Source organism: Delphinapterus leucas, chromosome 8 (genome assembly GCF_059928025.1).
Source record: "Delphinapterus leucas isolate spDelLeu-1000000601 "Yukka" chromosome 8, BTC_Dleu_Yukka2, whole genome shotgun sequence".
NCBI lineage: Eukaryota > Metazoa > Chordata > Mammalia > Artiodactyla > Monodontidae > Delphinapterus > Delphinapterus leucas.
This window is the reverse complement of record NC_143136.1, coordinates 102,171,189-102,198,500: the sequence shown is the minus strand read 5'-3', so window position 1 is coordinate 102,198,500 and position 27,312 is coordinate 102,171,189. Positions and strand designations below refer to the sequence as shown.

The following is a 27,312-nucleotide window of genomic DNA, read 5'->3' as shown; positions in this document are numbered from 1 at the left end:
ACCAGGCAATTGCATGGGCATGATTCTGTTACCTCTTCTCTGTCTTCATTTGAATTTTATCTATTCCTCCACGATTGTCCTGTTTCTGTTCTGGGTTCCAATCCAGGATCCCACATGGCATTTTGTTGTTATATCTCCTCCAATCTGTGATAATTTCCCAGACTTTCTTCTTCTTCCATGACCTTCAGGCTTAAGAAGTGGTTACCGGTTATTTTGTAGCATGCCCCTCAATCTGGGTTTGTCTGATGTTTTTAGATGATGATGTTGAGATTATTGCCCTTTTGGGGTTGAAGTGACATGACGCCCTTGCCAGGGCATCATACTGGGGGATCATGACACCGATATGTCTTACTGCTGATGGCATTAACCTTAATGATTGAGGGGTGTCTGCCAGGCTTCTCTGATGCAAAGTTACAACGTTCCCCTTTGTAACTAATAAACATTCTGGGGAGGAGGAGATAATTCTTTCTACGTCTAGTAATTGAAACGCTACTGTAAGAAAGAGCTTCTCTCCTCTACCACTAATTTATTTATTCACCTATTTATTATATCAGTATAGACTAGTGGAAATTTCTTTTATTCTCTGTGTTGAAATTCAACACTATTGTTATCTAGTTTGTTTCTGAAATTGTTCCAGTTGTGGCTGTTGGGAGCTCCTTCAGACTGGTTCTTACGATGCTGTGACACACCTCCATCCTTTTATTGAGCGTTTCCCCACTTATGGCACTGCAAGATGCTTACCACAAGCTGAGCATCTTATGTTCTCCGGACCCCTGCCCCGGAAACAATCCCTTCTCGAAGGGGTCTCCAGGATACGATGTCCTCTTCTGCTGTGGTACAGGCACACACATACTTACTGTCTTCCAAGTGTTTATTGGGGACGCGCTGTATGCCAGGCACGGAGCCTAGTCCCTGGCCTTTGTAGGTGGCCGCGAGGAGGTTAAGGCTCAAGGTCACACAGGTGATGGGCCGTCTGGATCAGGACTTGGGTGTGTGGCTTTGCACCAAAGCCTTGTGTGTGAGCGCTCTGTGTTACACACTTGCCCGAGACCCCACGTACACGAGTGACAAGACAGACCACCCTTGCTGAAAACACTGTGGCCTTGCGTTTTCCCCGTCTGCTATTATCTTGGGACTGCTGGAGTCCAGCCGTCTGTTCCCTGAGAGGTAGCGATGGCTTCCATTATGTTTTCTGTGACATTAATTACCCAAAGCAGTAACTGTTGGAAAGTAAACAACCTGTAAATCTTGGCCGGCCCGGGGAAGTTGCCTCCTGTTCTTGGGAACGCGGTGATCCGGGCAGGAGGCCCTGCGCTGGTTCCACTGGCTGGCCAGAGCTACGCTGCAGGGGCACCCGGTGGGCACGGCCCCGGGGCAGGTGGCTGGAAGGGCGGGGGTGTGTCTGTCTGCCCTGGGCACCCCCTCCCCCAGACAGTCCGGAAGAGAGTCAGGTAGCCTGGGGGCTTGTTCCAGCTGGGCTTCCTGGGACTGGGTGACCTTGAATGGCCTTGGGCAGCCAGTCTGCTCAGTGCTGGAGCAGTGGGGAGGGCGTGCGGCACCCAGGACAGTGGCTGGGCCCCAGGGGAGGCTCTACGCTTGTTGGTGGGAGGTGGTAGTCGCGATGGGCACTTGTTGAGCCCTTCCTCCCTGCCACGCTGCAGGTGCATGATCTCATTTCCTCCCCACAAACCGCAAGAACATTTTGCACATGTAGAAAGTGATGTACAAAGAGGTTCGAGAACTTGCCCAGGACTTGGGAGGGTCTGACTCTACCCCAGTGTGTCTGCCCTGACCCCTCTCTCCTCCCCGCCGCCCGTCCTGGGCCAGGCCACAGGCCGCCGAGTCTTCGCCACTAACTTGCGGTGTCACCTCGGGCACATCAGCAACTCCCTGGGCCTGGGTGTCCTTACCCCCAAAATGGACACAGGGATCCTGGAAGGCAGGTTCTCTGGTGGCCGCCCAGAGAGACCTCCGGGTCTGACCTCGTCTGCCTGTGTCTGTTTATGGGACAAAGAACTGCTTTCCCCAAATGCCCCCCTGTCTGATTGGCTTTTGAGTACCAGCCTGCTGCTAGAACTAAAAAATGCCAACCATCGTCACCGTGGTCATCTGTTATGTGCTTGGGACAGTATGAGGCACTACTCCCTCTTCTCTTTGTGTCGTTTTTTCAAAGTCACGTGGAATATATTCCTAGTTAATGCTGAAGATGTGTATAATTTAAGAGGGAAGGGTCCTTCTCTATGCATTACTAGTTCCATATATTTGGCTCACAAATATAGGGATATACGTACTGTAACATTTTAAAATAAAAGTATAATCATTGTGTACATATTATTCAGTGACTTGTTTTTTTCCCACTCGTGTGTGTGTGTGTGTGTGTGTGTGTTGGATTTTTTCTGTCTATTGTGGATCTAGATCTGCTTAAGTTTTTTTTGTTTTTTGGTTTCCACTGTCTTTTTTTTTTAAGTATAGTTGATGTACAATATTATATAAGTTACAGGTGTACAGTATAGTGATTCACAGTTTTTAAAGGCTATACTCCATCTACAGTTATTATAAAATATTGGCTATATTCCCTGTGGTGTACAATATATCCTTGTAGCTTACTTTATACATATATAATCTTTTTTATTGAAGTATAGTTGATTTACAATATCATGTTAGTTTCAGGTGTACAGCACAGAGATTCAGTAATACATATATATACATTCTTTGTGTGTGTGTGTGTGTGTGTGTGTGTGTATATATATATATATTCTTCTTCAGATTCTTTCCCCTTATAGATTATTACAAAATAGTGAGCATCGTTCCCTGTGCTCTACAGTAGGTCCTTTACATATATAATCTTAATTTTAAAATTATTTTTTAACTCTTAACTTTTTCAAAGTGATTTTTTTTTTTTTTTTTTTTTTTTTTTTTTTTTTTTTTTTGCGGTACGCGGGCCTCTCACTGCTGTGGCCTCTCCCGTTGCAGAGCACAGGCTCCGGACGTGCAGGCTCAGCGGCCATGGCTCACGGGACCAGCCACTCCGCGGCATGTGGGATCTTCCCGGACCGGGGCACGAACCTGTGTCCCCTGCATCGGCAGGCAGACTCTCAACCACTGCGCCACCAGGGAAGCCCCCAAAGTGATTTTTTTAAAAATTTATTTTATTTATTTTTGGCTGCATTGGGTCTTCATTGCTGCGCGAGGGCTTTCTCTAGTTGCAGCGAGCAGGGGCTACTCATCATTGCGGTGCACAGGTTTCTCATTGCAGTGGCTTCTCTTGTTGCAGAGCACAGGCTCTAGGGCGCAGGCTCAGTAGTTACGGCACACGGGCTTAGTTGCTCCGCGGCATGTGGGATCTTCCTGGACCAGGGCTCGACCCCGAGTCCCCTGCATTGGCAGGCAGATTCTTAGCCACTGCGCCACCAGGAAAGCCCCTCAAAGTGATTTTAAATTTCAAACTGTGGAAGAATCGAAAGGTTAGTATAATGAACTTCTCTGCACCCTTCACTAGATTCATCAGTGTTTAATGTTTTGTCACATTTCCTTTATCTCTGTATTTTATATATATGTTTCCTCCCTGAATCATTTGAGAGTTAGTTGTAGACATCATACTCCTTTATCCTAATTACTTTAGCAGGTATTTCCTCAAAACAAGGCCATTCTCTTCTATAACCATATTTCCATGATCAAATTCAGGAAATTTAATACAATAACTTCACCTACCACACAGCCCTATTAAATTGGGCCAATGGTTCTGACACCGTCCTTTTCCGCAGTTTTTTTTGCCCCGATTCCAGGTCCAGTCCAGAACGATGCACTGTGCTTAGTTGTCCTTTCGTCTGGAGGATCCTCACCCTGTCTTTCACGAGGTTGACATTTTGAAGAGTACCCAGGCCAGATGTGGGTTTGCCTGATGTTTCCTCATGAATAGATTCAGGCTGTGTACTTCAGGCAGGGTTAGTTCGTGACCTTGTGTCCTGGCTACAGCATATCCGGGGGCACACGATGCTGTGTCATCTGGTTAAGGGACAGGCCTCAATCTCTGTAACAGCCGCGTGCTCTTCCACAGCATGGTCTTAACGTAGCTGTTGACCATATAGTTCATTGTTTTGTTTGTGTGGTTTTTTTTTGTTTTGTTCTTTTTTTGTTGACCATTTAGTTCATTTTGTTTTTAGCCATAACAGTACTGCTGCATTGAATAGCCTCAGAGAAATATTTTTTTTTTAATTAAGAATTAGTTGCTTTACAATATATGTATTTACATATTGCTTTACATATATGTATACATATACACATATCCCCTCCGTTTTAGATTTCCTTCCCCTTTAGGTCACCACAGAACATTGAGTAGAGCTCCCTGTGCTATACAGTATGTTCTCATTAGTTATCTATTTGATACATAGTAGTGTATATATGTCAATCCCAGTCTCCCAGTTCATCCCACCCTCCCCTCTTCTTCCCTTGGTAGGTATTCATACGTTTGTTCTTTACGTCTGTGTCTCTATTTTTGCTTTGCAAGTTCACCTGTATCGTTTTCCTAGATTCCACATATAAGCAATACTAGATGATATTTGTTTTTCTCTTTCTGACTTCACTCTGTATGACAGTCTCTAGGTCCATCCACGTCTCTGCAAATGGCACAATTTCATTCCTTTCTATGGCTGAGTAATATTCCATTGTATATATGTGCCACATCTTCTGTATCCACCCCTCTGTTGATGGATATTTAGGTTGCTTCCATGTCTTGGCTATTGTAAATAGTGCTGCTATGAACATTGGGGTGTATGTGTCTTTTTTTTTTTGCAGTGCGCGGGCCTCTCACTGTTGAGGCCTTTGCCGTTGTGGAGCACAGGCTCCGGACGCACAGGCTCAGCGGCCACGGCTCACGGGCCCAGCCGCTCCACAGCATGTGGGATCCTCCCGGACCCGGGCACGAACCCGTGTCCCCTGCATCGGCAGGCGGACTCTCAACCACTGCGCCACCAGGGAAGCCCACATGTGTCTTTTTGAATTATGGTTTTCTCTGGATACATGCCCAGGAGTGGGATTGATGTATCATATGGTAGTTCCATTTTTAGCTTTTTAAGGAACCTCCATACTGTTTTCCATAGTGGCTATACCAATTTACATTCCCACCAACAGTGTAGGAGGGTTCCCTTTTCTCCACACCTTCTTCTGTGGACTAGAGTGCAGGAGATGGCATGGTAGGGTCAGAGGCTGTATGTGTTTGTAGTATTGATGGATATTGTCTAAAGGCTGTGACATCCCCTCTCCCACCTCTGACGTGTGAAAGCCCATTTCCCCACATTTTGTCCTTGAGGATGTTAACAATCTGTTAAACGTTGGCCAGTCTGATAAATGAAACTGCCATTGCATTCTTTTCTTTTTTTAAAAAAAATAAATTTATTTATTTATTTTTGGCTGCGTTGGTTCTTCATTGCTGCACATGGGCTTTCTCTAGTTGCAGCGACCGGGGGCTACTCTTCATTGCGGTGTGCAGGCTTCTCATTGCGGTGGCTTCTCTTGTTGCGGAGCACGGACTCTAGAGCGCAGGCTCAGTAGTTGTGATACGTGGGCTCAGTAGTTGTGGCACGTGGGCTCAGTAGTTGTGGCACACGGGCTTAGTTGCTCCGCGGCATGTGGGATCTTCCTGGATCGGGGCTCGAACCTGTGTCCCTGCATTGGCAGGCAGATTCTTAGCCACTGCGCCACCAGGGAAGTCTGCGTTATTTTCATTTGGCCTGTCTTTGACCACTAAAGAGGTTAAACATCTTTGCATGTTCTTCTTGGTTTGGCTGACTAGTTCCAGCTCTGTTATTTGCTTTAGGGAATTTAATGTCAGATTCTGCAGCCATCAGTTAAAAACCTAAAACATGTTAGTACTGTCCAAGGGGCTATGGGTGTGTGTGTGTGTGCGCACAAATCTAGTTCAGGTAAACTGGTAGCTGGCTTCTGAGAGCTCCGACTTAGCCATCAGGCAAGAAAGCTGAGGGGCAAAGTTGCAAAGTGCTGAGAGAAGTTGGGAGGAGGAAGTGAACAGGAAGAGTGAAAATTATGTGAAAATTCAACTTTCAGTGTCCATAAAAAGTTTGACTGGAACCCAGCCGTACCCATTCATTCATGTGCTGTCTGTGGCTGCTTCCTCATTACAGTGACTAAGCTGGGGAGTTGTGACGGGTCTTATGGCCCACATGGCTGAAAATAGTTACTGCCTGGCCCTTCTTGGAGAAAGTTTGCTGATGCCTGGGCTGGAAGACATTGGTTATTGTGGGTTACACGAGGGAAGATCGGGGGAAGCTCGGTTTGCTGAGCCCCTGCCTGTGCCGGGTACCACATAGAGAGCTGCACTTGTGCATTTTATTTAAAACCTCCCTGAAAGAGTCTTCTCTTCCTTTCCCATGTGCTCCTTGCCCTCTTCCCCCATTCTGCCCCTCCCTGCGTGGGGTGGAAGCAGGAAGGTCAACGGGGGTGGGGGGCAGTGGGAGGTTGTGCAAGAGGGAAGCTTCCATCCCCCTTTGAGTGGCGTCAGGGCCCTTTGGACAAAGTCTAAGCCACTCTTCCCGGTGGTGACCCGGGCTCCCCACTGAGCCTCAGCCCAGCTGAGGGGCCCACACCCCTCCCCGCAGGCTAAAGCTGGAGCCCTAAAGTGGGAAGGGGTCACCGAGCTCTGCTGGCCTCTGCGGCTCCAGGGCTAGTGGGGTGCTGGACAGGATCACTGGAGGAAATCCAGGGCCTTAAGGGCTCTGTCAAGGCTGTGGGAAGGCCACACCAGCAGTAGGGCTCCCCTGCCGTGCTGTTGATGGCCTCGTCGCAGGGGAGCCTCTGAGCCGGGGACCTCCTGTGCGCCACTGTGTGCTGGGTGTGTCTTCAAACTTACATCAGCCTGCTGCGTTAACCACCAATACTGTCCACATTTTTGGAGTTATTTACCCATTACAAAGTCGTGGGCCCAGAGGGGAGTCTGGGCTCCAAACCTGGGTGCTAACGAGATCCCCACGGTAATCGTACGGGTCTGTAGAACGCTGGCACTGCGTAGCTGTACGGTGTTTACCATGACTTTATTTAATTATGGTATATGTTTATGATTTTCAGTATGCAGACGTGACACGCACTTGGAGAAATTAAGTTGAAGTGAGTGGATTAAATAAAATAGGCTCACATTGGCAGCAACATGGTTGGACCTAGAGATGATCATACAAAGTGAAGTAAGTCAGAGACAGACAGATATCATATGGTATCACTTACGTGCGGAATCTAAACTACGACACAATTGAACTTATCTGTGAAACAGACTCACAGATGTAGAGAACAGACTTGTGGTTGCTAAGGGAGAGGGGGGTGGGGGAGGGATGGATTGGGAGTTTGGGGCTAGCAGAGACAAACTTATATACAGGATGGGTAAACAACAAGGTCCTACTGTAGAGCACAGGGAACTATATTCAATATCCTGCAATAAACCATCATGGAAAAGAACATGAAAAAGAATCTATATATGTATGTATAACTGCATCACTTTGCTGTACAGCAGAAACTAACACAACATTTATTTCAATAAAATAAAAAAAAATAGGCTCGTTACACTGCAGGTGGTTTTGAATTTCAGTGGCAAAATGGTGCGAGCGGTGTGTGAATGCGTATGGTGAATGCAACCCCTGCTAGTGTCTCGGGCTGTCCTGCACCCAGCGTGTCACTGGCACAGGGGAGGGGTGAGGGGGCTGGTGTGCAATGATTGCTCAGCAATGGAGCCCAAGAGATCCTCCCTCTAAGGCAGGGCTGGGGAGTTGGAACCCACAACCAGAATGCAGTGCAGAATGACAGCCAGCTCCAAGAGTTCTTCCTCCATTGAATTATTTTTCATGCGAGAGAAATACTAGTTGACCCTGGAACAACATGGATTTGGACTGTGCGGGTCCACTTATACACAAGATTGAATTCTTTTCAATAGCAAATACTACAGTACCACACAGTCTGAGGTTGGCGGAGCCCAGGGACGCAGAGGAACGGCAGATCTGCCCTGAGGGTCTGCGCCCCTGACCCCCACGTTGTTCTAGGGTCAACTATTTTTTTTTAAAATTTATTTATTTTTGGCTGTGTTGGATCTTCGTTGCGGTGCAGGGACTTCTCATCGCGGTGGCTTCTCTTGTAGCGGAGCACAGGCTCTAGGTGCACGGGCTTCAGTAGTTGTGGCGCTCGGGCTCAGTAGTTGTGGCTCGCGAGCTGTGGGCTCTAGAGCACAGGCTCAGTAGTGGTGGTGCATGGGCTTATTAGTTGCTCTGCGGCATGTGGGATCTTCCTGGACCAGGGCTTGAACCCGTGTTCCCTGCATTGGCAGGAGGATTCTTAACCACTGCACCACCAGGGAAGCCCGGGTCAACTGTATTTTAATTTCAGATCGACTGAATGCTCTAGAGAATAAGAGAACAAATATTCATGTGCCCAATGCGGTGTTTGCAACCTTGCCAAATTTGCTTCTGATTTTACCTGTTTCTAATCCTGTTGCCTTTCCTCCCAGAAGCAAAACCATCGTTGTGAAGTTGGTGGTCCCTCTGCGCACGCTTAAATTTTTATTCCTTTATGCATACTTCACCATAAAGGCGACCAGTATTTTCCCTGTCTCCAAACTTTATATAACTGGTCTCATAGACATCACTGTGTCCCTTTTTTTGTTTAATAGTATGTTTCTGAGATTTCTCCATGTTGATCCATGCCTCTGGAGGGCTCATTTTAAGTGCTGTGTGCTATTCCCTTCTAAGTCCCATAATAGAATTAATGTGTCTTTCTCCTGTGGCTGGATATAGGTTGGTGACAATTTCTCACTGCAATGAGCAATGCCACAGTGGGCAATTTTTATCTAAGTCTCTCAGTGCATATCAAGTACTTCCTTAGGATGTGCCTCTAGAATTGATGTGCTTGACAAGGGGCTTGTGTGTCCTTAGCCTAACTCTTTTTTTGGGGGGGTTGGGAGGCAAACTATGGTCCCAATGGTTATATTAGTGTAACACTTCCATCAGCAGTGCCGTAGAGCCCATTCTCCACAGGCTCATCCACACTTGCTACTGTCAAGCTGAAGTTTTTGTCCCTCGGACAGATGTTAGATAGTATCTTATTTTACTTTACAGTATCCTGTTTTCTTGTACCGTCCGGCACATCTTTCCGTGTGTTTGTTGACCTTCTTCTGTTTCCATAGGGTGAACATATGCCCCAGTTTGCTAGGTCATTTCCCACTGATAGGGACTGTGTAAATATTAACAGCACCCCTGGTATTTTCAGAAGTTTCTCAATATAAATTTTAACACAGATTTTCTTATGTTTTATAAAGGATATAATTTTTCTTTTGTGTATTTGTTTCTTGTTTAAGAAATCCTTTCCTACCCTATGGTCATAAAGTAGTCTCCTATTTTCTTTAGAAATGTTAAGGTTTTGCTTTTATTTTATGGTTTTCATCCACCTAGAATTAATTTATTATGTGTGATATGAGGTATGGATTTATTTTTCCATATGGATAACCGGTTATCTCACACTCTTGAAAAGTCTGTCTTTTTTTTAAAAGCACTGCTACATAGATCAAGTTTCCTGGAATCTAAAGGTTTATTTCTGGGCTCTTTTACATTGTTCTATTTGTCCTCATACCAAAAATGTCATGGTTTTAGCTATTGTCACCTTATAATATGTTCAGGATATTTTATATTATTACCTTAAAATTATTTTATTGAAGTCTAGTTGATTTACAGTGTTGTGTTAATTTCTGCTGTACAGCAAAGTGATTCAGTTATGCACATATGTATATATATACATTCTTTTTCATAATGGTTTATCACAGGATATTAAATATAGTTCCCTGTGCTATGCAAAGTATTTTATTTTTTAACATCTTTATTGGAGTATAATTGCTTTACAATTTATAATTGCTTTACAATTGTGTTAGTTCCTGCTTTATAACAAAGTGAACCAGCTATACATAGACATATATCCCCTTGTTCTCTTTTTTATTTTATTTTATTTTTCTATGTTTTGGCCACGCCTCGCAGAAGGTGGGATCATGGTTCCCCCACCAGGATCGAACCTGTGCCCCCTGAAGTGGAAGCGTCGAGTCTTAATGACTGGACCTCCAGGGAAGTCCCTATACAGAGTATTTTAAAGGGAATAGGAACATGTGTTTCAGGGAGACTCGTTTATCATGAGGAAATGATATGCTACAGAATGGTCACATATACATCAGATTTCTAAGACCCATCTTGGTTCAGAGAACTGAGGTCCTGGGCATTAGGAATTTGAGCATTAAAAGAAAGGGGAGGGTTTAGGCGGATGGAACAGGGTCATGAAATAAGACAAATATCAAGAAATTCAGGAGAAATATAACAGACGGATTCCTTGAATATTAGAACCAGAAGGGAACTTTTGAAGCCACCAGGCACCGTGCAGAATAGCTTGGCTAAGTGACCAGTCTTTGGAGTCCAGCAGAGCTGGGTCTGGTCTTCCACAAGATACTTAACCTCTCTGGATCTTAATGTCCTCATCTATAAAACAAGAGCAATAATGGGTTTTCCTCATAAGACTGTTGAGAGGGCTGAATGAAATAATGCTCACGAGGGCTTAGCAATGTCCCGACACAGAGCTAGATGACAACTAAGTGATTGTTTACTTATTTATTATCCTATTCCCTTGATTCTAAGACCAACATTTTTTCCTTGTCCCACATTTCACAATTCTGAAATTACAACAGGCTTTACTGTCATTTTCTGTAGTGATTTATTTATCCTTCTGGGTTATTATTTTTTTTCCAGAAGTTCAGAATCTTTTCATTTTATTTCAAAATTTTAAAGTCATGTTTGTTTGTTTTTTAAACATCTTTATTGGAGTACAGTTGCTTTACACTGTTGTGTTAGTTTCTGCTTTATAACAAAGTGAATCAGCTCTACATAGACATATATCCCCATATCTCCTCCCTCTTGCTATCCTTCTGGCTTATTGTTTAGGGTGTAGGAAACAGAGGATTTTACAGACAAGGAAATGGAGTCAATGTGCTTTATCCAGGGTCAGGGAACAAGTCGAGTTGGTCATCCTAAGAATCCCCTTTATTTCTAGTCCTAAAGGGGAGAAGGAAGGGGGAAAAAAATACCATCTTGACTGGGGATGGGGCTCATGGGGCGCTTTATATGCCACCAGATGCTGGGGGCAAACTTTAACCAGAATGGAACCAGATGCCTTCCAGAAAGGCGAAGTTGAGAGAGAGCCTTCTGCCCAGCAGAGAACATCCACCAGGTTGGCTGGGGCAAGTTTCTGCTCCTGGCTTTATCACTGACTAGCTGTGTGAGCTTGCTCAAGTCAGGTAACCTCTCTGAGCCTCTGCTTCCTTCTGTCAGGTGGGGCTCATAATCTAAACTGCACTGTTGATTCAGGTGAGTTAATACCTGGGCAGACTTTGCTGCTGGGTAAGCACCCAGTGAATGGAAGCTGTTAGGTGTTCCCTAAAGGCACGTCTCTCAGGGCCACCTCCCGACTACAGTTTTGCTTGGGGTTACTTTTCTCATTCATTCTTCCCTCAACTGTAGAAATCCTGCCCACTCTTCAAAGTTTATCGCCAAGTGTTATTTTCTTATTCAGACCCTTTCTCCCCACCTCCCCCTCTGGATCTCTGTTGTTTCTTATTTGTTTTCTTTTCTAAAATTTTTTAAATTTAATTTTTCTTTTCTATTGGCATACAGTTGATTTACAATGTGTTAGTTTCAGGTGTACAGCAAAGTGATTCAGTTATACATATACGCATATCTGTTCTTTTTCAGATTCTTTTCCCTTATAGGTTATCACAGAATATTGAATAGAGTTCCCTGTGCTATGCAGTAGGTCCTCATTGGTTATCTGTTTTATGTATAGCGTGTATATGTTAATCCCAAACTCCTAATTTATCCCTCCCCACCTTTTTGGTAACCATACGTTTGTTTTCTATGTCTGTGGGTCTATTTCTGTCTTGTAAGTAAGTTTGTTTGTATCCTTTTTATAGATTCCACATATGAGTGATATCATATGGTATTTGTCTTTCTCTGTCTGACTTACTTCACTCAGTGTGATCATCTCTAGGGTTCGCCTTATGCCGGTTCTGTTTGAGATACCCCAGAAGATTGCCAACCCTTGGAGGGCGGGAGGCTGTCTTGCCTTTGCCAGCCCTGTAGCTCTAGCACGGAACATCGAGTCCCCCCTGCGTCAAACAGTACAGTGGTGAGCAAAACAGACACAGCCCTGTACCTTGACAGAGCCCGCTTTCCTCAGCTCCCACCCGTGCCCTGAGGTGATGCCGGCCAAGGAGAGAGATGTCCATGTCCCCCGGGTCAATTCAGCCGTCCTGACCTTGCTCATCAGCCCATGTGTCACTGGAGATGCTGCTGCTGCGCTGGGTGGGAGGGGGCTGGGGAGGCGTGTTGGCGCCTTGGCAGGCCGAATGGGGAGGGAGGCCGGGCGTCTGTCTGAGGCCTGAGCAGGGCGGGTGCAGAGTGGCTGGGGGGGTTCCGTGAGGAAGGGAGATGCGGTGGGGAAGCAGGGGGGCAGGTCTGTGCTGCTGGTGGAGGAGGCCGGGACCCGGGGCCTATAGCCGCATTAGTAGCTCTGATCCCTGAGTGGCCACCTGTGATGCTCATGTCTGGGGACTGCTCTGCGCGGAACGGGAGGTGTCGCCTGCCGGGCCTGAGCTGAGCTTGCCCCGCAGAGCCTGGGGTCAGTGTTCATGGGGCCCTGGGGCGCCCGTAAACCCACGGTAATGACCATCTGGGCCTTGGGCCTCATGCCAGAGCTGGCTGCATTCTTCCTGGGGGAAGGTGGAGGACACTGGAAAAACCAGTTTAGGGTGTGTGAGGCTCCATTGCCTGTCGCTATCAAGGGAGTGTTGGCTCCGGAGCCCGGAAACATGTGAAAAATCTGGGTTTTTCAGAAAGGTACAAGTGTCGATTCAGGTCAGTGAGACCCTTAGGAACTGGCACATGAGCAGGCCAAGAGTTTGGGGTCCATGCCTTTTCCTTCTGATGGAACGTGCTCAGCAGCGCGACCTGAGCGGTGCCGGGGCCTGGTGTGTCCTTCTGGTTTTCACTCGTCCTGGCAGCCGGGCTGGCGAAAGCTGGATGGACGGGTCCCACCTTCCTGAGCAGGGGGCTTCACCGAGTGGGCACCTCTGAGCCAGCCAGCGTCATGTCCACGCCCACGGCACCGTGTCCCCAGGATTGCACGGCGTTTGGCGTGTGGTTGTGTGCTCAGCAAATACTTGGAATGAAGGACTGAATTTCGTAGTCTCTGCCTGCTCTGTTATTCACTGGGGGACTGAGTATATTTGTTTCCTGGGGTTGCTTTAACAAATGGACTGCAAACACGTTGGCTTAACACACAGCAGAAGTTTATTGTCTCACAGTTCTAGAGACCAGAAGTCAGAAATCCTCCAGGGCTGTGGTCCCCGTGGGGACTTTAGCGGAGAATCCGTTCTTTGTGTCTTCCGGCTTTGGGTGGCTCTAGGCATTCCTTGGCTTGTGGCTGCATCAATCCCATCTCTGCTCCTGTGGTCACCTTGCCTCCTCTTTTCCCTGTGTGTCCTCTTATAAGGACACTTGTCATTGGATGTAGGGACCTCCAGGACAAACCAGGATCATTCCTTGTCTCAAGATCCTTAACTTAAATTTCATCTGCAAAGACTCTTTCCAAATAGAAGGTAACATTCACAGGTTCTAGAGATTAGGGTATGGACATATCTTTTGGGGGACTACAATTTAACCCACTCCAGGGAGTCTTAATATTTTTTTTGTTTTGTTTTGTCTTTCTTGTTTGTTTGTTTTAATATTTTTCTAATCATTGCTTTTCTAGACATATTAAAGCTGTTAACCACTGGATTTGTGCTGCTCCTAGTTTGCTGTTTGCATTTACGATATAGATGTATATATATCTACATCTGTATCTGTATCTTTATCAGATTTCTCTTTCCCTCATTGATTTTGGGTTCAGAAAGTCCTTCCCTATTGAGTCGTCATTCACATTAAAACAAAACCTTAGGAAATTAGTTAGTTTTTTTTTTAACATCTTTATTGGGGTATAATTGCTTTACAATGGTGTGTTAGTTTCTGCTTTATAACAAAGTGAATCAGTTATACATATGTTCTCATATCTCTTCCCTCTTGCGTCTCCCTGCCTCCCACCCTCCCTATCCCACCCCTCCAGGCGGTCACATAGCACCGAGCTGATCTTCCTGTGCTATGCGGCTGCTTCCCACTAGCTGTCTACCTTACGTTTGTTAGTGTGTATATGTCCATGACTCTTTCTCGCCCTGTCACAGCTCACCCTTCCCCCTCCCCATATCCTCAAGTCCATTCTCCAGTAGGTCTGTGTCTTTATTCCAGGAAATTAGTTTTTTAATCCAGTGGTAACTTGGATTAAACCTGCAAAACCCCGGGAAATCTGCGTGAGGTCTGGAGTTCAGTTAATTGTACTGTGCCATGGTCAGTTTCGATAACCTACCGTAGTGACCTCAGATGCTATCACTGGGGGAAGCTGGGGTTGATACTCAGGACCTTTCTGTACTATTTTTGTAACTTCTTGTGAGTGTATCATTTTCACAAATTTTTAAACAAATTTTGATTAGATTTACCAAGAACAATTATGAGATCATTTGTTCTCTCTTATTTGTAAAGCATGCTTTATGAAGCTCTGATGTATGCTGAGCTGTTGTAGAGTTGTGGTTGAATTTACTTAATTTGGAAAAAGTTGACGTCATTTGCTAGGTGGTCTTCCCCTCTAGGAATGTGGCATATCCTATTTTTTCAAGCTATATTTTATTTTCCAATAAAATATGTGTAGTTTTCTTCAGGTTATTTGCAGATACTTTAAAGTTTGGGGTTGTTCTTATGGATGGATCTTTTCTCCATTTACATTCTTTCACTGGCTCGTGCTGGTTACATGTCCCCAAATAGAATCCCCACACCCTTTCAAATACATGAAATTCTTTTAACTTGAGAAAATGCATTTCATTCTGCAATTAGAGACAATGTTTAACAGGCTTTTATTCGTTCCTTTAAACCTGCTCTCAGGAAGGGTCCGGTCAGTTATTTAATGGAGATTTAAGTATCTGTGTTCTCCATCCGAGTGTATAGGGGGTGTTCTTCATAAAGAAATATGAAGTCGTGAACTTCCCTGGTGGTCCAGTGGTTAAGACTCCGCGCTTCCACTGCAGAGGGCACGGGTTCGATCCCTGGTCAGGGAAGTTCTGCAAGCCGTGGTGAGGCCGAAAGAAAAAAGAAAAAAGAAATACGAAGTTGTGTTCTGTAAATTGAACGCTAAGTGTGTTGTTTTCGATTCTATGTCTTTGAACATTGTAGAGGTGCTGTCTCTCTCCAGGGGTCACGCGCGTTACCTTGGGAGCCCCAGGCGCCCCTCCAGGCCACATGGACAAACTCAGAGCATGATCTGAGCTGTCCGTGGCCTTTGTTCTCTGCTTTGGTCCCTGGGGCCGTGAGGCCTGGGTGGGCCCTGAGGGTGTTGAGAAGACCTCTAGCTGGGGGAGTCCCAAATTTGAAGACAGAAATGGAAAATGCCCTATTATCCCCCCTCCAGGTCAGTCTTATGAAATCCGACTGCTGGAGAATCGGAAGCTGGGAGATTTTCAGGATCTGAACACAAAATATGTGAAGGTGAGGCTGCCAGCTGTGCCCTTCCTGGGCTCCTGAGGGTGCTCTCTCGGGGTCCCAGCACCCGGGCTTGCGGCGGGAGTGCCTGGGAGGTTTGGGGAAAGCTCCAGGGACAGAGGTGGGCTCCTGGTCCCTGGAGTGTGGGCCTCGGGCGGGCCGGCAGCATTGGGAGCTAGAGGGACGTGGGCTGATGGACTGGGCGCTGGGTTGGACAGACTCGGCTTCCAGCCTGGCTTTGCCTCTTCCCAGCCTTTTCTGAGCTTCAGTTTACTCATCTGTGCAGAAGGGTTTGTAGATGACCCCCATGTGCAGAGCGCTTAGCAACCCTGGAAAGAAGGGCAGCACTCGTGTTCGTGCCGTCATTCATATTGTTGGGGTTCTGGGAGGGGTGCGGGGAGGAAGCCTCCAGGCAGCTCCAGGCCTTGGAGGGCAGGAGATGTGTCTGGCTTGGGGATGGTTGAGGGCAGGTTCCCTGTGGGTCCCTCTCAGGACCCACCCTCAGCTGTCCCTTACTGCCACCCCTGCCCCTCCCCCCGCCCAGAGCATCATCCGCGTGGTGTTCCACGACCGGCGGCTACAGTACACGGAGCACCAACAGCTGGAGGGCTGGCGGTGGAGCCGGCCCGGGGATCGCATCCTGGACATCGGTGAGTCTCCCGGGCCAGGAGGGAGAGGCCGACGGAGCTCCAGGCACACGGGGGTCCTTCCTGGGTGCCATCCGGACCCGGGCCTGTCCAGGGCATATTGGCGCACTTTTGCCTTGTGTAAAACCCCACAGGAGCTGGTGGAGGTGACCGTGCCACCAGGCCTGCCCTCAGGGGTTCACCTTTTGCGGGGGCCTGGGATGGGGTGGCACGTGGGATTCAAGGACCTGCCGTCAGGGAGCGAGAAGCAGGGAAAGCTTTGCAGAAAGATCCTGCCTTAAAGGGTCATGATGAGTGATGAAGGCCCGGGGGGCCTCACAGAGAGGGGCAGTGGAAATGGAACTGGGGGCTCAGGCGGTGGCCCGTGGTTTTTTATCCACGACCCTTGGGCCCAGCTGGGTTTTGGAACTCAGAAGTTGGAATGACAGTAAGGTGTGTAGACCCATAGCTTCGGGTCACACCGCCAACAGGCAGTCAAGCAGAGCAATGTTCCTCCAGCAAAACAGAATGACTCTACACAATGGGGTAAAGGCGTCAAGTCAGGCTTCTGCCAAGTGAGTTACGCAAAGCCTAGTTTTCAGAACTTCTGGCATTTCGAATTGTGTAAGGAATTTGGACCTGTAATGAGAATCCTTCCTGAAATATTTGGGAGTGGCTGACGATTGCACTTTTGTGTGTGTATGTGCACAGATATTCCACTGTCTGTTGGTATCTTGGACCCCAGGGCCAGCCCGACCCAGCTGAATGCAGTTGAGTTTTTGTGGGACCCTTCGAAGAGAGCGTCTGCTTTCATTCAGGTGAGCGGGAGGGAGCTTGCCCTCGGTGGGGAAGCTGGAGCTCTGGGGTGCATTGGGTCGTTTCTCGAAACCATCCTTCCGGGGGGCCCTGATGGGCTCCTGCCCTCTGCTGCAGGAAAGGAGGCTGAAAGGGTGGATGGGTGTGGCTCAGAATCACAGGACTCGGGACGTTGTAGCATCCTGTGTGGGTTTTGCTTATCAGTATGTAAGCTTTTTACAAAATAAGTATGGCCTAGCATAAATAATTTGAAGTGAAAATTTTTTTCGTAATTGTTTCTATTATTAAATTAATTATTTAATTCTCAAGCACCTGGTTGTGAACCTGGCCTTGTGTTAAACACCATGGCAGATAGAGGTGGCCAAGGGCCCAGCCGGGGCCCTGTGCTTCCGGGCCTGCCCCTGGCTCTCTTACTGTGTGTCCCTTTTTGAGCCTCTTGGTTTTCCCACCTGTCTTATAAATTAGAGAGTGAAAATAGAGCCATGACCACAAGGCCTGGTTCATAGTGATCGCTCAGTGAAAGTGAGCGATCTTTTTGCCTTGCATAATTACGATACTTGAATTGCATTTTAAAAGAATTATAATAATGTTATCGTTTACTATTACAATAAGATGAATTGTATTATGATGTGATCACAGCGTTATAGCAAGAAATGTACGTCAAGTGCCTTCTGTGTAACAGGCACTAACGAGAAATAAAGAAGTGGTCCCAGCTTCTGGCCTGGCCTGAGTAACCTGGCCACCAGGCCCTTAGGGACTAAGCTGTGGTCCCTGCTCTGTGGTCTGTGGGATTTGCCAAGGGAGAGTTCTCAGGGGCAGGAGTGAGGGGGTCTGCTGGGGTCGGTGGGCCTGGAGCAACGGCAAGGACTTAGGTGGTCAGGCAGGGCCTCCAAGGTCAAGGGACAAAGGTGAGAGGGCAGGCCCTCTGTGGTTAGGGGATGGGGCGGCCAGCAGCCCGACAGAGTGGACAGCACTGGGGGAGAGCGGAGAGGTGGAGGTGGGTCTGACCGTGCGGAATGGAAACCTCCATTTGGAGAGGAGCCCATGGGCGGGGGGCGGTCCAGAGCCCACCCTCGCCTGCTTCTGGCTACCTGCCCCCCGCGTCCCCTGCAGGTGCACTGCATCAGCACAGAGTTTACCCCGAGGAAGCACGGGGGCGAGAAGGGCGTGCCCTTTCGGGTGCAGATCGATACCTTCAAGCAGAGTGAGAATGGGGAGTACACGGAACACTTGCACTCGGCCAGCTGCCAGATCAAGGTGTTCAAGGTAGGACGGCCCCGCCAGCTCCATCCGCCGTCACCCGGCCCCTCGCCCTGCCTGGGACGGCGATGCCAAAACGCGGAGGCCCAGCAGGGAGTGCGGCGTCCCCATAAGTAGCCCCGGGGCTCCTGCCTGGACTCTGATGAGCCAGCCTGCCTGCTTTCTTCCCCACAGACGGCCGGGCTCGGCTCTACTTGACCAGAGTGGTGGGATTGGCACACTTGTAGATTTTTGTTTTTCCTCCCAAGCACTTTGGCCGCACATTCTGTAGTTGCCCATTAGATTCTCCTTAGAAGTCAAGTTAGGAGACCTCCCGTGTTTATTTGTTTTTATTGAAGTACGGTTGATTTACAATGTCGTGTGAGTATCCGGTGTACAGCACAGTGATTCAGTTATACATATTCACGTATCTATTCTTTTTCAAATACTTTTCCCATTTAGGTTATTACAGAGTATTTCCCTGTGCTGCACAGCAGCTCCTTGTTGGTTATCTGTTTTACGTATGGTAGCGTGTATGTGTTAATCCCAGCGAATGTTCTTCCCTTGCCCCTGCACAGTGGCCTCCTGGTACCTCCCTTCTTTTCCTTTCTCGTCTCACCCCCTGCAGTCTCCTGCCGTTGCTTCTCACCTCATCCGTCTGGACAGAGTATTTCCTAAAGACGGTCCACAGTGGTGTAGCTCAGGGTGGCCCCGCGGGGAGGGAGGGTGGCCGCGGACCCCGCATCATCCTCAGGGTGGGCGGACCGGTGCCGAGCCGGACCACAGGTCCCGTCGCCAGCAGGCTGGACCTGCCCGCCGGCCAGGAGATCCCAGCAGGTGCCCCAGGACGGGGCGCGGACCGGCCCCAGTGCCTTCCCCGTCCTTCCCGTCTTTCACAATCAGGGGACCTGGGGACTTACCGACAAAGTTCCGTCTGCTGGGGCTGGAGATGCCAGAGTGATCGGCCGTAGAAATAGGGCCTCGTCCCAGAGGAAGCTGGGTCAGTGTTGATCTTCCTGAGCTTGGGATGGATGTGGAAATAAGTGCCCACAGGTAGAACCATCAACCTGGTGGTGGAGTGGTGATCTGGCCTGTTTCCCAACTGGACTGGAAGGCCCTGAAGCTGCCCGTGTCTGCACGCAGGCCACACAGCCGGGCGGCTGGCTTCATCCCCACTGATAGCGTCTGGCCGCCCGAGGGCTGTGGGCAAAGGGTCCTGAGGCCCTGGCCGGGCTCTGTGCACTGGGACACCTCGGTCAGTTAGCGCTGCCACCCTGGGTGGGGAGGGAGGGATGGTGGGGGGGAGCGTGAGTTTGTCTTCTCTGCCAGGGCGGTAGCACCCTCCAGAAACCTGCTGCATCATTATGAAGCCTTGAAACCGGCCTCCGAAGGAAGTTACATTTCTGCCCCATATTTGTTTCCTCTTTCTGCTGTAAAAGAATGACCCAAAGTTGAGTGGCTCAGTACTACATACTGTCTTTTAATGCTGGAGGTCAGAAGTCTGAACCCGGTCTCACTGGGCTAGAGTTGGGCGTCACGAGGGCTGAATTCCTTTCCGGAGGCCCCAGGGGAGAATCTCTCTTCCCTTGCCCTTTCCGGCTTCTGGAGGCCTCCGCATTCCTTGGCCTGTGGCCCCTCCTCCATCCTCAAAGCTGGAGCAGGTAGAGCCCCGCTCACACGCATCACCCTGACTCCCCGGCTCGCCCCCGCTCCACTTCTAAGCCCCTGTGATTACACTGGGCCCACGGGATGATACAGGCTCATCTTCCTATTTTAATCTCACGTTGTTGGCCATTTTAATTCCATCTGCAACCTCGCCCCCTTCTGCCCTGGAAGGTAACATCCTCCCAGGCTCTGGGTATTAGGACGTGGCCATCTTTGGGGAGCATTAGTCTGCCGACCCCGTCCACCGGTGCCTCTGGTCTTGTGTGTGCTCCGGGGTCCAGGGTGATTCTGGCTCACCCTGGACAGCTCCGAGGCTGTGCAGCGGGTGGCCTCTGCCTGTCCTGCAGTCCCACCCCCTCCCTGTCACGCACAGACCAGGTCCAGGGTTCCACCAGCTGTCTTCTGCCCTCAGGTGGTGGGCGCGTCCAGTGTGATTCCAGCGCTTTCCGAGCGCGTGCCCTGGGAATGGGCGCCGGCCGGACGGTAGGAGGGAGGCGCAGTCTGCGCCAGGGACGCCTAGCCCTCCCCATGGCTCCCGTGAGCTTCCCCTCCTACAGCTCGAGGCGGAAGCTCAGGAGTGAGGGCTCTGCTCAACTTCTCAGCCGCACACCAGGCGTTATTGGGGGACTGGGGCCGGAAGCTGCCTTACCATCTCCTGCAGGGGGGTAGGAGCCTCTGATACCCGAAACGGGCTCCCCAGAATGCCTGAGGTGACCTGGCCAGCCCCCCAACCCGCACCAGCAGCAGCTCAGACGGGTGTGCACTGGCGCCAGGCACAGCCCAGCCGAACCGCCCGTCACTCTCCCGTCTCAGATCACCCTGGTTACTAGGAAGCCCTGGCTTCTCAGAGCCCGGCCCTGGGACTCCATGGGGGTGTCTGGGCCGCTCCCTGCCCCGCTGGCTTCCCACAGGCTGCCCCCTACAGGCAGGCTCAGCCACGCTTTACCAGTAATGCTTCTGGGCCGGGAAGAAGGGCCTCCTTTCTGGGACAGGAGGACAGGAGGATGGAGGTGGAGCAGGGAAACCAGATGATGGGGGCCCGGCTGCCGCATGTCCGGCTCTCCCACTGGACACCGGGTCTGTCACTCACGTCCCCATAGGACCCCCAGCAAACCTCCCTCCCTCCAGCCTGGGCATCCCCCTGAGGGCTATTTCCTCAAATCTCCTGAGCTGGGAGTCAAAAGCTGCAGCCTGAGGAAGGTGCCCGCCAGGATGATCCCAAAGGCGCCATCGAGCTTGAGGATGAATTTTCCTCCCTGACTGCCCACTGCATGTGGTCCACTGCCTACAGAGTAAAGCGCTCAGTTCTGGGTCCTGTGGACTCTTGATATCTGGCCCCGACCACCAGACCCTGAACTCAGGAGGGGATAGTCCCAGTGGTCAGGATGGTCCCCATCAGCTGGGCCTCCTGGGGTGGAAGCCGGGAGCATGGTCGTAGTCCTAGGACTTGGGGGCAAGGAGGCCCCTAAGATGGCCAAGATGGTGTGCGATTGTAGACCGAGCCCCGGCCAGCAGCTCCCAGCTCATCCACTTCCTGTCACGGTCCACGGGGAACCCACGGAAGGCCCTCGAGGGGTCCTCTCCATTAGCAAGTGGCCACTGGTAAACCTCTGCTCCAAGCATTTCTGCATGGTCCGCTGAGTGGACCCTGTAGAGTCCCCGTAGGACCCTGTAGCAGGCTCTGAGTCCCTCGGGGTGGGAAGGGGCTCCAGGCGGGTGGACCTGTGTGTCGGATGCCTGGGAGGTGAGAGAGATGCTTTCTTGTCCGTGAGATCCTGCTTGGGCTTCTGGGTGAGGTGGGGAGTGTGCTGGCCTTGGGTGGGGGGGCCCACTGCTCAGCCCTGGATCTCCCCCTGACAGCTGCCTCTGCCTGCTTTGAACTCATTGGACCCCTGTGCTCTGCACTTACAGCCAAAGGGAGCTGACCGGAAGCAGAAGACTGACCGAGAGAAGATGGAAAAAAGAACGGCCCAAGAGAAGGAGAAGTACCAGCCATCCTATGAAACCACCATCCTCTCAGAGGTGAGCCGGCCGGAGCCTTCTGCCAGGGGCGGCGAGGGCTGGTTTAGATCCTTGGAAAAGTGCCCATTTGGGGTGAATGCTTCTACCGAGAGCGCCCGTTAAATCGTGGTGTGTTCCTTTGTCTGGAGCTGCTTTCAGTTAAGGCCTGGTGTCCAGGGAGGTGTTTCACAAGTACCTTCTAGCTCTCTGCTACCATTTGCGCATTTCAGAATTAGGTTATTTTTATTTTAGATTTTTGGAATAGATAATATATTCATGTGGCCCAAATTCAAAAGGTATAAGAGCATCTCCATCGGAAGATATCCTTCCCAGCACTGTCTGGCCTCGGTCTCTCTCCCCAGGGCAGCAGGCGACCCCTGGCTCCTTGTGTATCTGGCCCAGCGCTCTCTGCAGATGAAGCCAGTTCATACACGTTTGCCCCCCGACAGTACATACACACACTGTTCTGTGGTTGACTGTCTTTATTTCATGGCCTCTCTTGGAGTCTGTTTCCTGTCTGTTCATAAAGAGCTTTCTAGTTCTTTATCCAGCTGTGTAGCTTTCGTTGTCTGGATGGCCCTTTGCTGGACGCTGGGTTATTTCCAGGCTCTTGCCATTTCACACAGGGTACCGTGAACACCTTGTGCGAGTGTAGTTCTGCACGTGGAAAGAATGTCTGCAGCGTCTGTTCTCGGAGGGGGATTGCTGGGTCAGAGACTGTAAATAGCTCTCGTTCTTTGCTGTTTGGGTGGATACTGGGGTGCGTTTCCTCTCAGCCCTGCCGCTGACGCCAGCCTGCTCCAGCCGCTCTTCCGTCCAGGCTACCTCTGAGATGCTTCGTACCACAGGTCCCTTTTCCTCCTGTCACGGGTCACTGCTGCTACTGCCTCTTTTACTGGGCTCTGTTTTTGATTTGAACAACTCTTCCCCGCTGTGTCCTGCCATCGGGCCAGTTAATAGGTGTTGGGCTCGTCCACTGAGTAATCTGACTTACTCAGGAGGCCCTCCGTGGATGCCTCAGGTCCAGTGCTGACCATGGTGGGGTTAAGTCTGGGTTAAGGGTGAGGCCCAGGGACAGGGGGCTAAGAGGCCTGTGGGTGTGTGAGGGTGTGTTTGCGTGTGTGTGTGTGAAAAGCCATACACAGAAGAGTATGTGCAGCAGGGCAGCAGGGATGCTAATTCTGTGGCGTGGACAGATGCATGCTGGCTTTTCATAGGGTCGAGGCTGACGGTGGCCGGAGAGCCCTGGCCCAGGGAGTCCTGCCCCCTTGCAGCAGGGCAGAGCCAGCTCTGCAGTGTGTGGGGCCGTGCTTGGACCCTTAGCCCTTCCCAGGCCTGGTGTGTGCTCGTGATGCACCCCGGTGACCCTTCTCCTCCCGGCCTCTGCCTCTCCCCCGACTTCCCTGCTGGAGGACAGGTCCCCTGGCGTGCTCCAGGCAACGTCCCAGCCCCTGTCCCAGGCCAGGTGTTGAAATCCGCACCTGGCCTGTGACCTTGGGAGCTGCCGGATCCCCTCTTGTCTGCTCATCAACCTTCCTGTTCCCCCCACCCCCCCACCCCGGGGCTGCAGGATTTAGCACCAACACATTCCAGGCCTCACTCGTAACAGAGTTAAATATTGACCCACCCTGTGGTCGGGTGGGTGATAGTAAATCTCAGGAATGCTTCCGACTGGCCGTGTCCAAAGCGGTGTCATCACAGGGAAGGGAAGCAGGGAATGCTTGGTGCTCGGGCTACCCCTTGCCGCCCCCAACCAGGCAGCGCCCGACGTCTCTGCTTTCCTTGGGGGATTCTCGCATGTTCGTTTGAGCTTCCGCACGAGAAGTTCCTGGAGTTCAGGGGTCACAGCTTTCGTGTTGTTGCGTCTCCCTGGTCTGCAAGCGGGGGAGCTCCTGAAATGTAGTAAATGTGCGAAGACTTGGGTTGGAAGGGGGCTGCTCCTGGTCAGCGTGGAGACGCCTCGTCTGTCCCCTCAGCTGAGGCCCGTCGGGAGATTCTGAGCTTCTCTGGTGCTTTCCCGTTGGCAGTGGTCTGTGGCCCCGTGCTCCCTGTTTCGTGCATTTGCTCCCAAGACCCGCCTGTGGGCAACTGGCCTGTCTTGCTTTTTAGTCTCTTTTCTTGTGGACCCAGGAATCAAGGGACCGATGAGGTTTCCCTCTTTGCTTTGACTCCTCGGAAGCTCAGACAGACACGTGTCATGCTTTGCTTGCTCTGGGGACTGCCTCTTCTCTGCCCTATCTGGTTTCTTCGGTGTGGCCCGAGCAGCGTGCCCGTCCCCGAGCGCCGGGTCAGCGTGGGCTGGGTGTGGAAGGATCGTGGTTCCGCACCGAGTGGCCCGGCCGGGACCACCGCTGCCCTGCGCTCTCTCCCTGCAGTGCTCCCCGTGGCCCGACGTGGTTTACCAGGTGAACAGTGCCTCGTCCCCAAGCTACAACGGCTCTCCGAACAGCTTCGGCCTTGGCGAAGGGTACGTGCGCCCTCTCTCCCTTTGCGGTCCCTGGAGTGACCACGAGTGTGGGCTCCTTTCCTCCCATTCCTCCCTGGGTCTCTGCTCCTTTTGTAGCCTGGCATCGATTTGGGTTTCAGGGCGGCTGACTGGTGTTAACATTCACAACCATTTTTAGCATCACATGTCCAGGTTCTTGTGCTTGAACACACCTCTAGGAAGGCTGTCTGCTAGGGCAGCCGAGCACCAGGCACCCACTCCCTCCCCCGGTTAAAGTGGGCTGGGCTGCGGGGGTCCTGGGCCAGCCCCCTGAGGTAGCCTGCCTGGTGCCTCCCAGGGGAAAGCCCACCTCCTGGACATTGGGGGCCTCAGGAGGCAGATCTCTGGACCCTGCAGCGGCTGGAGGGGCTTCATTTTTTTGGCCGCGCCAAGCGGCCTGTAGGGTTTTAGTTCCCGACCAGGGATCAAACCCGCGCCACCCCCGCCCCCCACCCCCCAGTGGAAGCGCCGAGTCCTAAGCCCTGGAGCACCAGGGAGGTCCCTGGAGGGGCTTCTTAGATCTTTCTGCACCCTCGTGCATGGTCACTAGGCAGTGGGACTCAGCTCAGGACCCTCCCTGCCCCTGGGGTCACAGGCCGGCAGCACAGAAGTGGCCTCACTGCTGGTGACCCAGCCCTGCCGAGGCACAGGCGGTGCTGACTCCGAGGTGACGGGGCTGCAGGGACCAGCGGGCAGCTGTCGCACCTGTCCCAGGGCCGTGGCATCACTGTGATGGCTCTGCCCATCCTGTTCGTGGGGGCAGGGTGAGGCAGGGAGGATGCCAGGCGGGTTTAACAGGTGAGGGTAGAACATGCGGAATGGAACCCATGCGTGCTAGAGAGATAACTACTGATGGGTAAGCGAGACATGAACTTGATTTACAAGGTGAGGACAGTCCTCCTTGAGAGGGGGCACAAGGAAGGGCTGTCATATTTAGATTCAGCAGACCTAGTCTTAAATCGGCACCTTTCTGGGGGCAAGTTCCTTAACCTCCTGCAGCTCCGGTTTCCTCACGACCGGGGGAGCATGAATTCCACGCAGGGTCAGGGGAACATGTATAAAGTCCCTGGCACCCCCTAGACCCTGATGACGTGCATCTGTAGTCACCGATGACTGGTCTAGGGGTCGTCCCCTCAGGGGTCTGTTTTTTTCTCATTGTGGTAAAATACACAAAACGTAAAATTTACCATTTTACCATTTTTAAGTGGCTAGGTCAGTAACAGTAAGTCCGTTCAAGTTGTACCATCACCACTGTCCATCTGGAAGGGTCGTCTCTCAATGTGTCTTTCTCTTGACATAAAAACCCAGGTGTTCAGGTCTCTGCCTCCCTTTGGGGAAAAACGTGAGAATGGTTTTCTCGTGGCGGATGCCAAACTGTGGGTGCTTGTTCGCTGCAGAATAATTCCCCGAGGGACTCCTCTGCCCTCTCCTGGGTGTGGCTGGCCCTTCGCTGTCCCAGCACTGAGTCCCTGTGAGGCGTGTGTCCTGGTCTGCTTGGTCAACCTGCCCTTCCCTCGTGCTGGGGCTTGGGGTGGGGACCACAGCATCTGGCCAAAACAAGCCCCGGAGCCGTAGCTGAGGGATGAGGGTGTGTAGTTAATCAGGACCCCCATCCACACCAGAGGCTTTGTTAGGGCTTTCCAGGGATGGAGCAGGTCTGTATTTTTCTCGAGGACCCATTTCATTTCAAATGAGCCCCAGAGCAGACGGAAGTGAAGGGCAGGCCAGCGAGGAGCCTCTCAGCCAGGAAGGAGCATCCTCGCCGCTCACCACCTCTCTTCTTCCTTTCAGCAACAGCTCCCCAACCCACCCGGTGGAGGCCCTGCCCGTGGGCAGTGACGTAAGTGTCCGCGGCTGGGCGCTGGCTGCCTGTCCCGTGCGGACTGAGCACCCCGTCAAGGCCCGTCCTCTCTGCCCGCAGCACCTGCTTCCCTCGGCCTCCACGCAGGACGCCCAGCAGTGGCTCCACCGCAACAGATTCTCCCAGTTTTGCCGGCTCTTCGCCAGCTTCTCGGGTGAGCTTCTCTGAATGGTGTTCAGAACCCACGAGCATCTCGGAACGCTCAGCATGTGCGCTTGGCTCCCCAGGGGCCGCGGTCTGTCCTGGGGACCCAGAGTGGTCACTTGTGGTCACTTGTGTGTATTGGCCCTGGGCCGTGGGCTCGTGGGCGGTCCTGCCCCTGAGGTGTCCAGCCAAGCGTGGCTTTGCGGCAGGACCGGCTGGGAGCCTTTTCAAGGTGCCCCTCACCCGCAGTGTCGGCTCTGCTTCGCCCAGAAGAGCCCCTTAGCCAACAGGCCGGTGCACACTCAGCAAGCCTCCCAGCCTTTTCCTCGCAAACGCTGCTCGTCGTGCTGTCTCCAGAGCCGTGACCCGGGAGATGGTGGTACAGCCACGGGCGAGAAGGGAAAGCAGCTCTTCCTTCTCTAAAGGTTTTTCAAGCCCTTGCTGGTGGTCCCATCAGACAGCAGCCCTGAGCCGGGGGCATTGGGGGACAGGGTAACAGCCATGAACCTTGCTCCCCGGCAGTCGGCCCAGAGTGACAGAGAGTCAAGTGTTGGCCGAAACCAGAAGACTGGTCCTCAAGGACATCTGTGGCAGCGGAAGGGAACCAGCGCCCCATCCGTGGTCTTTGAGCTCAGCTTTTCTTTTCTTTTTTTTTTTTTTGGCTGCGCCGCGCGCCTTGCAGGATCTTAGTTCCCCAACCAGGGATTGAACCCGGGGCCCCCTAACCCTGGACTGCCAGGGAAGTCCCTGAGCTCAGCTTTTCTGAGCATGTTCTTTGTGCTGCGGGTAGACAGTACCAGGGCAGTCAGGCAGGGACCCTGTCCTCGGGCAGCTCTG

The 27,312-nt window shown here is 51.2% G+C and overlaps 1 protein-coding gene across 4 annotated transcripts in view; it reads left to right on the top strand.

Moving 5' to 3' along the window:
* The window catches only part of TFCP2L1 (transcription factor CP2 like 1), a 66,187-nt gene that overhangs the window by 20,850 nt on the left and 18,025 nt on the right, over window positions 1–27,312 (top strand). For 2 of the 4 annotated variants that reach the window (XM_022590620.2, XM_022590618.2), the window contains 8 exons: window positions 15,568–15,644; window positions 16,183–16,288; window positions 16,976–17,082; window positions 18,194–18,346; window positions 21,896–22,006; window positions 24,361–24,452; window positions 26,262–26,310; window positions 26,392–26,485. In XM_022590620.2, the coding sequence (XP_022446328.2) occupies window positions 15,568–15,644; window positions 16,183–16,288; window positions 16,976–17,082; window positions 18,194–18,346; window positions 21,896–22,006; window positions 24,361–24,452; window positions 26,262–26,310; window positions 26,392–26,485 (789 nt within the window). Of the gene's footprint in view, window positions 1–15,567; window positions 15,645–16,182; window positions 16,289–16,975; window positions 17,083–18,193; window positions 18,347–21,895; window positions 22,007–24,360; window positions 24,453–26,261; window positions 26,486–27,312 lie in introns of all 4 variants that reach the window. The other 2 variants (XM_089916903.1, XM_022590621.2) reach the window with 2 other exon arrangements.